This window comes from Chiloscyllium punctatum, chromosome 7 (genome assembly GCF_047496795.1).
Source record: "Chiloscyllium punctatum isolate Juve2018m chromosome 7, sChiPun1.3, whole genome shotgun sequence".
NCBI classification, from domain to species: domain Eukaryota; kingdom Metazoa; phylum Chordata; class Chondrichthyes; order Orectolobiformes; family Hemiscylliidae; genus Chiloscyllium; species Chiloscyllium punctatum.
Window position 1 is genome coordinate 45060809 of NC_092745.1, and position 16154 is coordinate 45076962.

General features: G+C 41.0%; 1 protein-coding gene across 1 annotated transcript in view; it reads left to right on the forward strand.

The window, feature by feature from the left end:
* The first annotated feature begins 13192 nt into the window (after positions 1-13192).
* The window catches only part of rasal2 (RAS protein activator like 2), a 413768-nt gene continuing 410806 nt past the window's right edge, over positions 13193-16154 (forward strand). Inside the window, exon 1 of the mRNA XM_072573467.1 lies at positions 13193-13564. Coding sequence (XP_072429568.1) covers positions 13432-13564 — 133 coding nt within the window. The 5' untranslated portion in view covers positions 13193-13431. The remainder of the gene's footprint in view (positions 13565-16154) is intronic.

Consider the following 16154-nt stretch of genomic DNA (forward strand, 5'->3'; position numbering starts at 1 on the left):
AATTTGAACCCACCTATCCTTGTACAAATGCTACATTTTTGTTTATAGTAACATTCATTTTTGTAATTCATTCATGAGATGTGGGGATCGCTGGCTTGCTCAATGGTTACTGCTCACCCCTAATTGCCATTGAAGGTAACAGTGAGCGGCTTTCTTGAACTACTACATGTAGTGTAGGTATTCTTGTCGTGTTTTTCAAGACAAAATGCCAGGATTATGACTTCCAGATATATCACAACCTTCTGTAAAGTCAACTTTCAGCATTCATTTTCCAAGATTAAGAAATCGACTGTCTCATACTGCAGATCCCTTACCCTAGGGATGGGGATTCTGGCTGTTACCTTCACTGCCTCTAGTAGTTGAATGGTTCTCTTTTGTCTCTGTGTTCAGGGTGTGGGCTAGATGAAACCTACACTGTTTGATATGACTTCCTCTGGCAAGTGTATTCAAAAACCTCTGTTTTCTTTTTCAACTTTATCCTTAGCTATTTTAGTCCCATTTATGGATAACAGGGTATGTTTGTTTCTTCCTTCCTATATGCTGTGCTTGACACTTGGACTCCATTAAATTCCATTTGCCACTGATGAAGCTGAAAAATGTGTTGCTGGAAAAGCGCAGCAGGTCAGGCAGCATCAAAGGAGCAGGAGAATCAACGTTTCGGGCATAAGCCCTTCAATCCAGGTATTAATTTTGTACAATTCACTTTGTAATTTCACAACTGCTTCTAATGAGTTTGATGCAATAAGTAAATCTGATCACTTTGCACTAAGTGCAGGTCATTATTGTCAATGTGAAACAAGTGTTCCTGACTCTGACCCCACTCTTCCTTCTCATCCTCATGAAACTTCACATAAAGGTAAACTTTTCTGATGCACCTTCAAGGACTGATGCAGTTTTTTCATCTCTGCTTTCCTTTGATCCTTGTTGATCTTCTCTCTGCCTTGATATCATTTTTCAGAATTGGGCATTAAATTTGTGTCATCACCTTTTGCTGATACTGAGCAAGTCATGTTTGGACATATTTGTCTGTTAAACTGGATTACTCTTTGTGGAGTTTTAGGAGCAAGAAAGATCTGCAGATAATGACACAATGAGGAGGTGATTCCGCAATTCCACACTCCCAACAGAAATCAAGATTGCAACGAATAAACCACAGAGAATTGTGTCTCAACAATGTTGCCATATTTCCAGCACAAAATCCTACATAAAGCGCCGAACCACCCAAAAAAACTTGGACATTGAAAGGTTTTACCTTTCAAGTTTTATTTTGAAATAGTAGTCATAGAGAGAGTCATTGAGTCATACAGCACAGAACCAGACCCTTCAGTCCAACATGACCATGCTGATCAGTTATCCCAATCTGACCTAGTCCCATTTGCCAGTATTTGGCCCATATCTCTCCAGAACTTCTTATTTATATACCCACCCAGATGCCTTTTAATTGTTGTATTTGTACCTGCCACCACCACCTCCTCTGGCGGCTCGTTCCAAATATGCACCAAATCCACCACTGCCTGTAATTTGTTATATTACTTCTCCAACATCCAGTCCCAGTAAGAACATAAATGCCATCCAATTAAATATTGGGAATGCAAAATGTATCATCTTTAGTTCCCACGACGAACGTAATTCCTGAGTCGCCTTCTTCCTCCTGCCCCTTTGCTGTTCAAAGAGGCTGTACCACAACATTCACAATTTTAACATCCTAACTGATCACATGTCTTCTCCATCACTATGACCACTGACTCTGACTTGTGTAACACGGCTCAACTCTATTTCAACTTTAACTGAAGTGCTGCTGAAACTCTCATCATAGGTAGTCGAGCAAGAGGTTGGAAGAACACAACAAGTCAGGCAGCATCAGGAGGTGAAGAAGTCAACATTTCGGGTGTAACCCTTCTTCAGGAATGGATGCGGGTGTAAGGGGAGCTGCAGATTGGCAGTTGTTACCCTGAGATTCAAATGTTCCAACACACTGCTGGTCGGTCTCCCACATAGCACCATTTGTAAATTTGAGCTCATTCAGCTGTCTGCTGGCTTATGTCCCTTTCATACCAATTCTGTTATGGACTAGACTGAATCCCCTCAAAATATTTAAGAAAATAGCCTAGACTCTAACTTTTTCTTACGTTAAAGGTAAGTATAAGGCATTGTGTTCCAGATGCAATTTGATTGGTCAAGCTACTTGACTTGAAGCAAAACACGTTTTATTTTTACAGTACAGTTAAAATGCAGACAAGATAAAAGTAAAAGAATTGGCTTAATTAACTCTATTGAAATGCTTAACAAAATAATATATTTTTTAACTCTGCCTAATTAACTGTTCTAATACAGTAACATCCCATAAAAAGGCAAATTCAGTAAAATAGATCGTCTCACATGCAATCATAGCAGCAGGAAGAGAACCCCAACTTTTAGCTGTAATAGAGAGAGGACTAAGAGCTTCCGTGCCCAGCTTCAAGACCCCAGCAACTACAGAAAGCTAAAACTAAAAGTCCTGGTCCTGTGGGAGCTTGACCCCACCCATTCAGGGTGCTTCCATTGTTCCAACTTTTAAAAAACCCAATGCCTCACAAGCTGTTTATTGACTTTGAGCATACTGCTTTCCACCTCTGTTTCAACTATTCTTAATGAAACAAACAGGAGAAAATATGCCTCTCAAAGCTACAGTATTGTCACAATTCACATTCAGCTACCACCCTATGTTTGTTGACATGCATTAATTCATTGTCTAACAATGCCATAATTTTTTAACATTCTCACACTTATTTATAAATCCCTCCATGAATTTGCCCTTCCTTATCTGTGTAAACTCCTTCAGCCTCACAATTTTCTGAAATGTCTGTCTTCTTCCAATCCTTGTCTCTCCAATTTTCACCATTCAGCCATTGGTGGTCATGCCTTCAGCTGCTTACGGCTCTCAGCTTCTTAGGAATTACTTCTCCGAAGCATTGGACTTCTCTTTCTTCCTTTAAGACATTTCCTAAAACCCATAATTTCGTGCAAGATTTTGGTCCCCTTTCCTATGCTAAACTATGTAGTACAGTATCAAATCTGTTTAATGACACTCCTGTGAAGCAGCTTTCAAATATTTTAACATATTAAAGACACAATATAGATTCAAGCTATTCATGTGTATGTGCCTGTTTAGGTCCGTGCACACGTGCACGCTGTGTGTGGGGGAGGTGAGTTTGTTGTATGGTGTGTGTGGTGAGTATGCCTTGGGTGAGTGTCTGTGGTAAGCATGCACGCATATCATAGAATTCCAGTTTCTCATTATCCCTTTGTTGCTGCACACCCAAATGGGACAGGATCCAACTCTTTGGAGTACAATGCCTTACATTGTCAGTTTGAGAATAAAGAATTTTGTTTTGCACGTTTCACTGTGGACGCCCACAACCCACTCGAGAATAAAGAGGCAGGGACAGTATCAGCACACATACCACTAGCACAATAAGGATGTGTTGTTTATTTATTTTACATTTAAAGACATTGCCTGCTTTTCTTGCTGGTAAGCAGCATTCTTAGTCCCAGAGGTCCAGTCCTGCACCTAGCTGGATGCTTCTGCACACTGAATCAAAAGGGAACAAATAGGGGAAGAACCCCATTTAAAAAAAACATAATGCAGAAATCAAGTATTTCCAACCACTAGAATATTCATATCCTCCCAGATCTTATCCTATTTTTCAGGGATCTTTGGCTGAAGCCCCTCGATCAGTACAAAAAGAGTACAAAAACACCAACCTTTATATAAAAACTATGGACTGCCACTATTTTTGTTTTATTTGGTTATCATAAACTGTAAACAATCTTTGGGGAGGGTTAGTTAGCTGAGTTGTTTGGGTGGCTGCTTTGCAATACAGAGTAGTGCCCCCTGTCTATGGGTGTGTGAAATAAACCCTGCTCATAGTCTAACTTTACTACAGTGTGGTCTCTGACCAACAGTGTGCTTTCAATTTCCACACAATGCTGAGGTTGCCATGAAGGACCCTCCTTCTCAATTCACCTGAAGCACAATAACCCTCAGGTTAAACTACAACCAGTTGTCTCTCTCTAATGAGAGGATTGCCTATTGTCTGGTAAGACTATGGCACTTTTACCCAGACATCCCTTTTGTCTGTCACAAAGGCAGACCTTTCCTTCTTGTTCTTATGGGCTGATATGCAGGCTTTGATGTGGTTGTGCACCCCATATGCTGGCCTCATCAGCAACCCTGACTTTAGTCTTTGCACTTTTGGCCTCAACTTCAGTTGCCTCAGCCCAAACATCTGCTATTCTATCCTTACACCTCTCCAGCTCAAATTCCTCCTTTCAAGTTCTCATAAAAGTCTCCTTTTTTGACTAAACTGTTGGTCATCTGGCCAAGTACCTTCTTATGTGTCTCACTGTCATATTTTCTTTTCTAATACTCATTTATAACACTTTGGGATTGTTATTCGTTAAAATGTAAAAAGATTGTTGTTGAAAACACTTGATGTCCAATCGCATGTTATTGGCAAATATGTTTCACATAAGTGTATCTGTTTAAGAACTATGATTCAGTCACTAAGGAAGTAAAATACAGGTTGTTCTGCTGTAATGCACGTTTCATTAACACAAATTCGGTGGCACAGTGGTTAGCACTGCTGCCTCACAGCGCCAGAGACCCGGGTTCAATTCCCGCCTCAGGTGACTCTCTGTGTGGAGTTTGCACATTCTCCCCGTGTCTGCGTGGGTTTCCTCCGGGTGCTCCGGTTTCCTCCCACAATCCAAAAATGTGCAGGCCAGGTGAATTGGCCATGCTAAATTGCCCGTAGTGTTCGGTGAAGGGGTAAATGTAGGGGAGTGGGTCTGGGTGGGTACGCTTCGGCGGGTTGGTGTGGACTTGTTGGGCCGAAGGGCCTGTTTCCACACTGTAAGTAATCTAATCTAATCAAATTCATTATAACATTATTGATGAATTGGGGATACTATTTCTAAAGTGAGACGTTTTAAAGCGTGCATTGGTTATAACACGATTCCGGCCTCGTTAGTTTAAATGGTGTTGCGATGACACGATTTTCTGATAGCATGGGATTGCACGAGAACACCTGTTTCACATTGACAAGCAACTCTCAAATTCTGTTTTGCATCTTATAGTTTTATCAAATTTCCTATTCCCTCTACTGGCGGGCTCTGATTTTGTAAGGATCACATCACACTGTAGTAAAGTTAGAGACAGGGGCAACTTTGCAACACGGGCTCACTTACAAAAATGCACAGAGATAGAACTATATAGAATAAAGATGTTATTCAGTTAGGAATATCTAAAGGATAAAAAAAACTAAGGTGTACCAGTTTAACAATTTCCTTGCTTTTAAGATGGTGCCCAACAAGTCCAAAACTAGAATTGCCAATCTAGAATTTCCTTTCAGAGATGATTAGTAGCTACTCAACATTTCAGGAGCCATAGCTAGTTTTTTAAATAATAAATCTCTTCAAATGTCTTCTGAGGACCTTTGTAGAAATGTAACCTGTGCTTCACGTTTTGACAAAATAATGTTTTACTCCAAGAGAGCACAAATATTGTCTCTGGCTACTTCTACAGACCGTAGACCTCTCCATTGTAACACAGAGTTAGGAATGATATTGTTGGTCGACATTGTAGGGGGCAGCAGAGACTTTGAAAGTGACTGCCAATTCAAAAACATTTGGTTGAAAAACACAGTAGAATTTATTTCTGTGGAGTCATGTGGCCAAGCCTCCTGGAGATGGACTAGCTGCTACCATCGGGACAGAGATGTTTTTTTTCTGGATGTGGGCAGCCAGCTCAGAGTCAGCCCCCTCCTCTGGTACAAAAGAGGGAGAGTCCTTGACACTGCTCCAGCTTCCTCTGAGCCAACTCTCAGAGTGATTAGGATCGCTGACACTCCTGATTTTTTTTCTTTGTTTTTTTCATTTTATTTTTCTTTCTTTTTCTTTTTTCCCATATTGTGTGTGTGTGCAGGTGTGAGACACAGTGAAAGACACAAGGTGTACAAATCTTTATTCTATTTCCATCACCAGGAAGAAAAGAAATACCCAAGTGGCCAGTGACAAGCAGTGCCCTTCACATTGGAGGGCGATGCTGTGTGATCAAACAGTGAAGGGGGGGGGGCAGGGATTAAATCAAAATAGAATTGGAGGGGGAAATAATGCAGTCCACTTCCTGCAGTGCCCACCTCTCCCTGAACAGCTCGAGGAGCACATGGATACTGTGTGCTCCTTCTCCAGAGATACCTAGGCTCTAACATAACCATGGAAGAGGGGCAGGCATTCGGCCCTAACGACCCCCTCCACAGCCTGCTGCCTAGACCTGTTTATGATCAGTTTGGCCAGGCCCAGGAGCAGACCCAGGACAGAGATGTCCATTGAGGACAGCCAAATCTCTATGGCCCATTCCAGAGATTAAGTGGAAATTAATTCACACATCATCTTATTTGTAATTCTACTGTGTAAAGGCTTTTCTTGGAGATAATCAGCTCTGTAACAAGTTACAGCACAATAGCATTCTAAAACCATCAGGAGGTCATGGTTGTTGACTGTCTGAATGTGGTTAACCTTTGAGAAGTTTCTGGAAGGTTATTACAAAGTCCACTTACGTGATTGTCATGACTATCTTTATTGTGCTTTTTAATGTGCATTTAAAACAGTCAATAAATGTATAGGAATTAATTAAAATTGGTTTCTACTTCATTTGTGAAAAAGTAAATGCACAAGAAGATTTAAAGTTAACAATCTTTGTGAGGGAAATGTGCGGTCACATGCCCAGTGATGAAAATTTACTGATGAGAAATTCAATCAAGCATGTTTGTATTCCCTATTAACTACGTATGGCTTGTGACTAGTGTAGTGAACTGAATTGGCCACCACAATAAATGGACTGGGAAAGGTTTGGTGAGGTTGTGTGGGAGGTACGGTGTGCATACAATGTGCAGGTGAGGTTGTGGAACAAAAGATGTGTGAGAGTGGTTGTGAAGTTGGGTGCAAACTCATTCAGTCTCTAAATGTTCTTGATACGCAGGATTCCAAAAATTCTCAATCCCATTCTAATAAGGAGTCTCACAACAGTAGATCAAGATGGCATTTCATCCCTCCTATGACTCTAGCTGAGATTTCTCCTCAATCCTGGATCTGAAAGCAGTGGCTCAGTGGTTCGTGCTGCTGCCTCATAGCACAAGAGGCCTGAGTTCAATTCCACCCTGGGCAAATGTCTGTGTGGAGTTTGCAAATTCTCCCTGTGTCTGTGCAAATTTCCTCCCACAGTCCTAAGATGTGCAGGTTAAGTAGTTTGTGCACGCTGAATTATCCGTCGTCTCCAGGGATCTGCAGGATTGGTGGATTATCCATGGGAAATGCAGGGTTACAGGAATAGGGTAGAAGAGTGGGCCTGAGTGGAATGCTCTTTGGAGGGTTGGTGTAGACTTGATGGGCCGAATGGCCTGCTTCCACACTGTAGAGATTCTATGAATCACAGACACTGTCCTATCACTCATGTTATCCCTTCGGGTGTTGGGAACCCTAATTGCTTCATCACTGCTACACCCTGTAAAAGAGCTTTCTTTCAATTGAAGGAAACCAACTAAACAATACACTCAATGATTGCCAATAATCTATGATGCTGCGTTCAGGGAGCACAGGTTCGAATCAGGGCATTCCTCTGCTCTCAGAATTCGACTGTGTTTTTCCCATGTAACTTGTCAGGGATTGTTTGAAAGTTAACTCACTGAAATTCAATTGAGTAACATTCCAGGATACCTAATGACCTTTTCACCTTCATATTTCACTCCTGGCCAAGTGCTTTCCACAAATGATCCTCCTGTCTTCCTGGCAGCGCAAGGACCATTGTGTTCCATAGATTATTCAATCATGAAAAACATGTTCTGCTTTATTTCCTTGGTTTAACACTGAATTTTGCTCTTGTTTATCTTTCAACATGCACTAGATTAATGATGAGCACTTCACCGATGGCCGATAAACAATAGGGATGTTAGCCAAGATGCAAACAGGGTAACGTTGTCGTGATTAGGAAAGACTAAATTATAACTTTGATAAAATGAGACCTGTTGCTATTGAGAATTGTAAGTCTTGTTATTTAAAATAATAAGAACCCAGAAAATGAGTCAGAACTGATGTCTCTCACAGTTAAACGAGGAAGATGATAGTGAGTAAAAGTTCATAGAATGTGAACCATGCAATTTATTACCATCTTTCAACCAGGGTATCTCCTGAGAGATGTAAAATAAACAGTTAGAAGGCCAATTAAGTGAAAATAAGTTGAAACGTTTTGTTCTAATTCTCCCTGATGGTTATCAAAAAGAGTCCATGAACCACATAGACCACATACAGGGGGCACTGGCATTTCTATAACTTTTCATGAAAACACAAAATGTCTACCAATATTAGTCGGCTCTGTTTGGTTAACATGAGATGTTTTCGCCCATTTCTCACTTAGTTATGCTACCTTTTGCTTTTCTTTATTTTGTCCCTCTTAGAGTGAATTGACTTTGGTTCCAGCATAAATATTTATCCAATGATTTTGTTTGAGTCCATGATCTGTTTGGATCTATGGTCTGTTTCAAAAATTTTACTCTTGACATGATCAGGGAGAAAGGCTGGTTTATTGAGTTGGTGCAGACATGATGGACCGAATGATCTCATTTTGTGCTGTGACTTTTCTATGGTTCTTGGCTTTATTTCAAAAAAGAGCAAGGAATTCATCTTGTTATCCTGATCAATGTTGGTAAAAATACAAATTACGTTTTTATTTTCTCGCCAGATTGTGTGGGATCCTGCTGTGCTCAAATTAGCCTTTCCTTCCTGACTATGATGGATCAAAACCATTGACTTAAAAGTACTGAGCGGAAATCTGAGCTGCAAGCTGGTGAGGAAATCAGCAATGTAAAAAGCCAGTGAGTGAAAAGGGGAAATGCTTAGATTCTGTCTTATTGGGGATCGTCATTGCCAGGCTTTTAACATGAACATTATTTGCAGCTGATTATCCCACCTCTGAGTGCCCCCTTAGTCTTGTTCAATATGGGCATAAGCTGCTTCATTATTTGAGAAGTTGCAATTGGAATTGAACACAATCAACAGTGCTCATCGCTGCTTCTAACCTACAGATAAGGGAGGTCTCCCCTCAAGTTTTGCTTTAATGCTTAATATTCGTGCAAGCATGTATAAATGGTAAATGTAATCTTATATATATATTATATATATATATATATAAAAATAAAATTACATTTACCATTTCTCCATCTCCCTCTCAAAAATCTGAATTAACAAATTTTGGTGTTCTGTTAGTTTCCCGACTCTGTCAGAATATGTTTTCTTCAGACTTGGAGGATTTGTGGGCCTGTAGCCTGAAGACTGTTGATTTTGACTCTGTGAGGTCTGTAAAGACTCCTTACTGAAGAACCTTTTATCTTGAATTCCCCTGGTGGGAGGATGGTTTTTCCTGATGAAACAAACAAGTTCTCTGTTATATCATCCATAGGACCGTGAAACTTGTACATTTCCTTCATAGAGGAAAGCTGCCTTTTGAATTAGGCACTTCTTTTCTTGTCAGATTTCTGGAAGCTTTCTCTTTTGAGAACCAAGAGAGTTGACTGATGGAAGGATTAAGCCCGAAACATTGTTCTCTTGATCTTCAGATGCTGCCTGACCTGCTATACTTTTTTCAGTATCATACTTTATCGATTCTGACTTCTCCAGCATCTGCAGTCCTCAGTCTCCCCTAGCTTTCTCTTTTTGACAGTAGCCTAGATTCTGAACCAGACCATTTTTTTTAACATATCCTGAATCTGTGGACATTGGTCATCCCATTTTAGTGATCTTCCATAGAGTTGAACAAATGTGAGAGAATAAATCTTTATTCTCCATTTGTATTGAAGAATGTAGACTCTGTACATCAACGTATTGATTAAGTTAAATTTTTTTACTGCTGAACCCAATATGTACAATTCCCCAGTCATATTGCTGGAGAATTGATTCTTACTTAGCATGACTTCTTTCATTCATACTGATGATTTGTTCTTGGAAATTAATTTAAAAAAAGGTTAGGGGAATACAATTCTATTCCCCAGTCCAAATCACAAAAGCTGGATGGGTTGATTTCAAAATCTTTTTAGTTCTCTGATAATGGCATGTTGTTATCTTCTCAGTGATGATCAGTCTTTAGTTCACTGGTAGATCGGTTGGACCTGGAATATTTCTTTTACCTTTGATTTTTAGAATTACTTCTTCAGTGTCTCTTTTTTTAGTTTTCCTGCTTTACTGACAAGAGAATTTGAGAGAGCAACTTTACAGAGTAAGGAGACAGTCAATATCAATATCCTTTATTGTCATGTGTACTCAAGTAGAAATATAGTTTCAAGTTTTACAATAACACCTCTAGTGGCACCATCTTAGGTACAAGTACCTAGGTACAAATCTTAGATACAAAATAATGAATAAAAAAAGTAAAGCGATTCATACAATAAGTTAGAAATAAGACATTGTTAAAAGAACAGATATTACAGCTGGATAAATTACACATCAATATTCCATTCCAGAAGCTCAGTGTAGGAGCTTCCACATGTGGTCTGACAGCCCATGCCAGACCCCAGTCTAACAACTGTTCCTGCTCCGCTCAAATCCTCCAGTCTGCTCTGCTCTGGTAGCTGCTCAAAGGTAACTTTTCTCCAGGACTGCTTCCCCTTGCCAATCCCACATACCTGCAGGTTTACATTTTATTAATAAATGAAAGGATTTGCTAAAGTTAATATCACCAATTTCAATCTAATCTGTCTTCTTATTGGATTCTTAAAAAAGAATAGTCTCTGAGAAGCTCTGTTCACGATCTAGTATTTCTTTGACCTGTGGTTGTATCATTAGATGTTACTTGTATAGATCAAGCATCAACCGATAGAGCTTCTCAGACACTGTTTTCTTTCAGAGTCCAAAAAGAAGACAGAATAGATTGAAATTAGTGATATTGACCTTAGCAAATTCTTTAATTTATTAATAAAATGTGACCCTGCACTATATGGGATTGGCATAAAATATTTCCCACTCTTATAATTGTTGAATAAATTTAAAACAGCAAGGGCCAGCAATGTTTGCATGACTGGCTGTTTATTCGCCAATTATTTTGTCAGTTGAAGAAGATTGAGATCCACGACAATCACTCATACTAAAGAGTGAGAATCCTTGATTGTAAAGTATATATGTTCTCCACTATCTGGTATCCCTTTTAACAGAACTGTCATCTTGAAAATTCCATTTAGACAACGTAATTGCACCGTTGTAGGGTGTAATCAGTGTTTCTTCAGTCATAGCATACTTTTAAAATTTGATGTCAGTTTACAAAATGATCTTCTGCCTCAATGAATAGGCTGGAACATCTATTTTCCCAAAGAATTACCTTTTCACATTTCTTCCACTGTCACTATTTTATTACTTCACTAACTTCTTTGGGGGTGTAGCTGTTTGACCTGTAGCTGCTCTGTAACTGTAACTTCTACATGACTTCTGGAATTTGTATTACAGGCAAAACATAATGTTTTAATAGCTGGGTACTGTTTGGATCTGTAATGTTCTTTGCCTCACAACATTGACACTGCTCTTTGGGATGTCTACTCTCAGTACTATTCTCTGTACTGGCTTCTCTCGATACCAGCTTGTTTCGTCTAGCTTTTTGTACCTTAAGAATTGAATGGATTCTGCTGATATCCTATGATAAGATTGATCCTCTCCTCTTAAGATTGGTTTGTGCTGCCTCGGACTGTTACTTTACTCACCATCTGAATGTCTTACTTCAACGATAAATTTGCTTTGGACAGTAATAATTCTGACAAAGACTCATAAGTAATTCCAACATCAATTCTGTCTCTGTAAATTCTGACTTAAAAGCTTCATTGCTACATTTGCAAAATGTAATACTTGTTCAATGTCAAAAACACATAATACTGGAGAAACTCATCAGGCCATGGAAAGAGAAACAGAGTCAAGTCCAGTATGACTTTTATTCAGAACTGACATACTGGACTCAACAACATTAGTTCTGTTTCTCTCTCCATAGATGCTGCCAGGCCTGTTGAATTTCTCTAGCAATGACTGTATTTGTTTCAGAGTTCCAACATCCACAGTATTTTGCTTTGATTTGACATGTGTCAAGATTGTGGTGCTGGAAAAGCACAACAGATCAGGCAGCATCAGAGGAACATCATCAGGAAGGGCTTATGCCCGAAACGTCGATTCTCCTGCTCCTCTGATACTCCATGACCTGCTATGCTTTTCCAGCACCACATTCTCGACTCTGATCTCCAGCATCTGCAGTCCTCATTTTCTCCTATTTGATTTGACTTGTTCAGCTTCAGATTTAATATCCAATTGACAGGCAAATCTTTACCTTAAGAACTGTCTTAAGGTAAGAGTTGCTGTACTGCAGGTTTTTTGAACGTTCGACTTCCCAGCTGCTGACTGTCAACACGAATGACATTCTTAAAGCTGTGTCTGAAGATTTCTTAAAAGTTCACTGGAGTCTGCATAACTGGTCATCATGGAGACGTACAGCATGGAAACAGATCCTTCAGTCCAACTAGTCCAGGGTCAACCATGCCCCCAAACTAAACTCATCTCACTTGACTGCGTTTGGCCCATATCCCTCCAAACCTTTTCTTATGTTGCAAATGTACTTGCATCCACCACTTCATCTGGCAGTTCATTCTACACATGAACTACTCTCTGCGTAACCATGTTGTATGATGAGCAACCAAATCAAAACTGCACTACTGCTTATTATGTTGGATGATGGATTGTCACCGCAGTTAATGTGCTGAGAGATTAATCAGGTAGACTTGCTGCTACTTAAAGGATCTGACAGATCTCGTACAGGAAATCCATTTGCTATAAAGCCTTCCAAAAAGAGTCTAGTCTAAAATAATATGTATAGAGTAGTTTGATAGATTATATGATAGCAGTTAGGTATAAATTACTTTGGATAAGTGACACTGTTGCTCAGACTATGAGGGAGCCCAGGATGGCAAGTTTATCTTCTTCAAGATTCAGAGCTGTTTCCCAACCTCCAGTGATTTGGGGGCGGGGGTGTCATTGACTCTGAGTGTGATTGAGGGGGCTGTGATTGAGGTCGATGACTCTGTGTGCGATTGAGGTCGAAGACTCTGTGCGAGATTGAGGGGGCTGTTGTTAGGTGCGATAGCTCGGGGTGTGATTGCAGGGCCTGTTGCTATGGCTGACTGTGTGCTGGAGCCGGGGCCGCTGGCGGTTCTCTGGGCGATCCCGGGCCGATCCTATTGATTTGCCCCATCCCCTCGTCAGCGCGGTTCCCTTCCCGCCTGAGATTGAAGTGGCCTGAGGGAGGGGGGGTGCAGGGCGCAGTCACAGCCACAGCCCGGAGGACGCTCCGAGGTTCGAGTCGGCTGTGGTGCCGGGATGGAAGCACCGGACGGGACCCAGCGGCTGGATCTGCTCCCGGGCTCCGGGATCGAGGAGACCGCTCTCGACCCCGTGGAACGGATTTTGCTGGAGTCGGTGTGTCAGCAACAGGGATGGATCCGAGTGTATGGTAAGGTGCCGGGGCTGTGAGCGAGGGAGGAGGGGAGACAGGGTTTGGGCGGAGGTGACTGAATTGAGAGGTTCGCATGGAAGGGGTAAGGTTGGATTGAGGGGTCTGAATGAAGGCGATCAGGATTTGATTTGAGGGGTCTCTATGGAGGGGGCCAGGGTTGGATTGAGGGGTCTGTGGGGAGGGCGGTGAGGGTTGGATTGAGGGGTCTGGGTGGAGGGGGCCGGGGTTAGATTAAGGAGTCTGTGCGAAAAGCATCAGGGTTGGACAGAGAGGACAGGGTTTGGGTGGACGGGGGACGGATTCTGGATCATATGTTGAGGCGCTGAGAGACCGCTCAGCCAGGACAGGACCGCGACTTGTCGCTGTGGCAGAAATGGTGGGATCTGCGTGGAGGAAACTAACTTTGGAGGAGAAGTTAGGGAGAAAGTGCGAAGCGTGGAAGGAAAATGAATCACGCAGTTGACTGAACTCTCAAATTGTGCTTTAACCCGTGCGACAAACATTTTATCTTGGGAAGAGTTGTAATTTTTCTTACGGAAGCAATGCTATTGGCTAAATTTGCGCTCCAGAAACTTACTCACAGAAATAACGTTCGTGTGGTTAGTTGAAAATGTTTGCAACTTTTAATTGTCACAGTTGTGTAACTGATGCTGTTTTCGTGGTTCAGCTGACAGCCACCTATTTGTTTGCTTGTTTACAAATAAAGCAGATGTTTGAAAATATTTGATTTTTGTTGGCGTGGTGGATCAGACATGATTTCTCACTCTGTGCGGCCACTGCCAACGAATGAGGTTGAACTCATGAAATTTTGCTGTTGAATGTGAGAAAGGTGGTCAGTTGTGGCTTTACGTGAAACTGGATGAATGAACGCAAGAACGGTTGGCTTTCCAGCGCTGCCCTGTTACTCTTCACCACAACCCCCCCCCCCTCCCCGTGGTGGCATTGAGCGTTGTCCCTGATTTTTTAATGAAACTTCGAAATGTTTCCATTTTGTATATTTAGCAAATAATTTCGTTGACCATTTTTTATCATTACGACAATGTTATAAGATGAGTCAGGTTGTAAGAAGCGAAAAAAGAGCTTGATTTTCATACACTTGCATTCGTCGTATGTGACAATGTCCACCGTGCTAATTTAATGGTTGTCGCTTATTAATAAACCCCATTAAGTTAGATAAAATAAGTTAAGATTGCGTGTCCTAAACTCATTTTAAATTTTAATAATTTGTTAGTGAGATTTGAGAAGATTTGTAGCTCAGATTAATGATAAACCTGTGAACTAACTCGCTGATCTTGAGGGTTTGTCTTCGGACGTTTTGTCACCATACTCGGTATCATCATCAGTCAGAGTTTGGTGAAAGCGATGGTGCTATGTTCCGCCTCTATTATAGGTCTTGATTTGTTAAGGTGGGTGATGTCATTTCCGTCTCTTCCCCCCCCCCCCCCATGGGAGGTAGACAGGACCGAAGTTCATGTGTTTATTGATGGAGTTATGGTTAGAATGCCTTGCCTCTAAGAATTCGCCTGTGTGTCTTTGTTTAGCCTGTCCTAGGATGTGTGTGTGTTGTCCCAGTCAAAGTTGTGTCCTTTGTCTGTATGTTTGGAAATTAGTGAAAGTGTGTTATGTATTTTGGTGGTCAGTTAGTGTTGATGTATTCTGGTGGCAAGTTTCCTGCTAGTTTGTCCGATTGTAGTTTTGTTTTACAGTTCTCACATGGTATCTTGTAAATGAAGTTAGTTTTGCTGGTGGTTTCTAATGGATCATTTAGGTTCATTAGTCGCTGTTGAAGTGTGTTGGTACGTTTGTAGGCTACCATGATGCCAAGGGGTCCGAATAGTCTGGAAGTCATTTCTGATATGTCTTTGATGTAAGGTAATGTGACGATAGTTTTTGGTTGCGTTGTGTCTGTTTGGATTTTTTTCTGAGGAATTGATGGATCGTGTTTATTGGGTACCCGTTTTTCTTGAAAACGTATAGATATTTTTCTCCTGCTCTTTGCAGTTCTTGGTGCTGCAGTGTGATGTAGCTCATTGAAATAAAATCTTAATGCAGCTTCATTTGTGGGTGTTTGGGTGATTGCTTCTGAAGTATTTGGTTTGTGTGTTTTGTTTTTCCGAAGAAGCTCTCCGTTAACTATGTTGTACTGTCATGGCGAGGAATGGGAGTCTGTGGTTGTTCTCCTCCTCTTATGTGAATTTTATGCCTGTCAGGATATTGTTGACGATGTTGTATGTTTCCTCTAGTTTGTTCCTTTTTTTTGATGATAAAGGTGACATCCACAGAGCGGACCCAAAGTTTGGGTTGGATACATGGGAGGGCAGCTTGTTCAAGTTGTTCACCTTTGAGCCCTGATATTGGTGATCCCATAGTTGTTCTGTTGATTTGTTTGCAGGTTTTGTTTATTAAATGTGAAGTGGATGGTGAGGTACAGATTCACGAGTTTTAGGATGTTGTCTTTGCTGATGAATTTGGTGCTGTCTGGTGTTTGTGATCCTGGTTTTCCTAGTAGTGATGCCGGTGGTTCTTTGGCCAGGTTGATGTGAATTGATGTGAAAAGGGATGTCATGTCAAAGGAGACCATTATTTT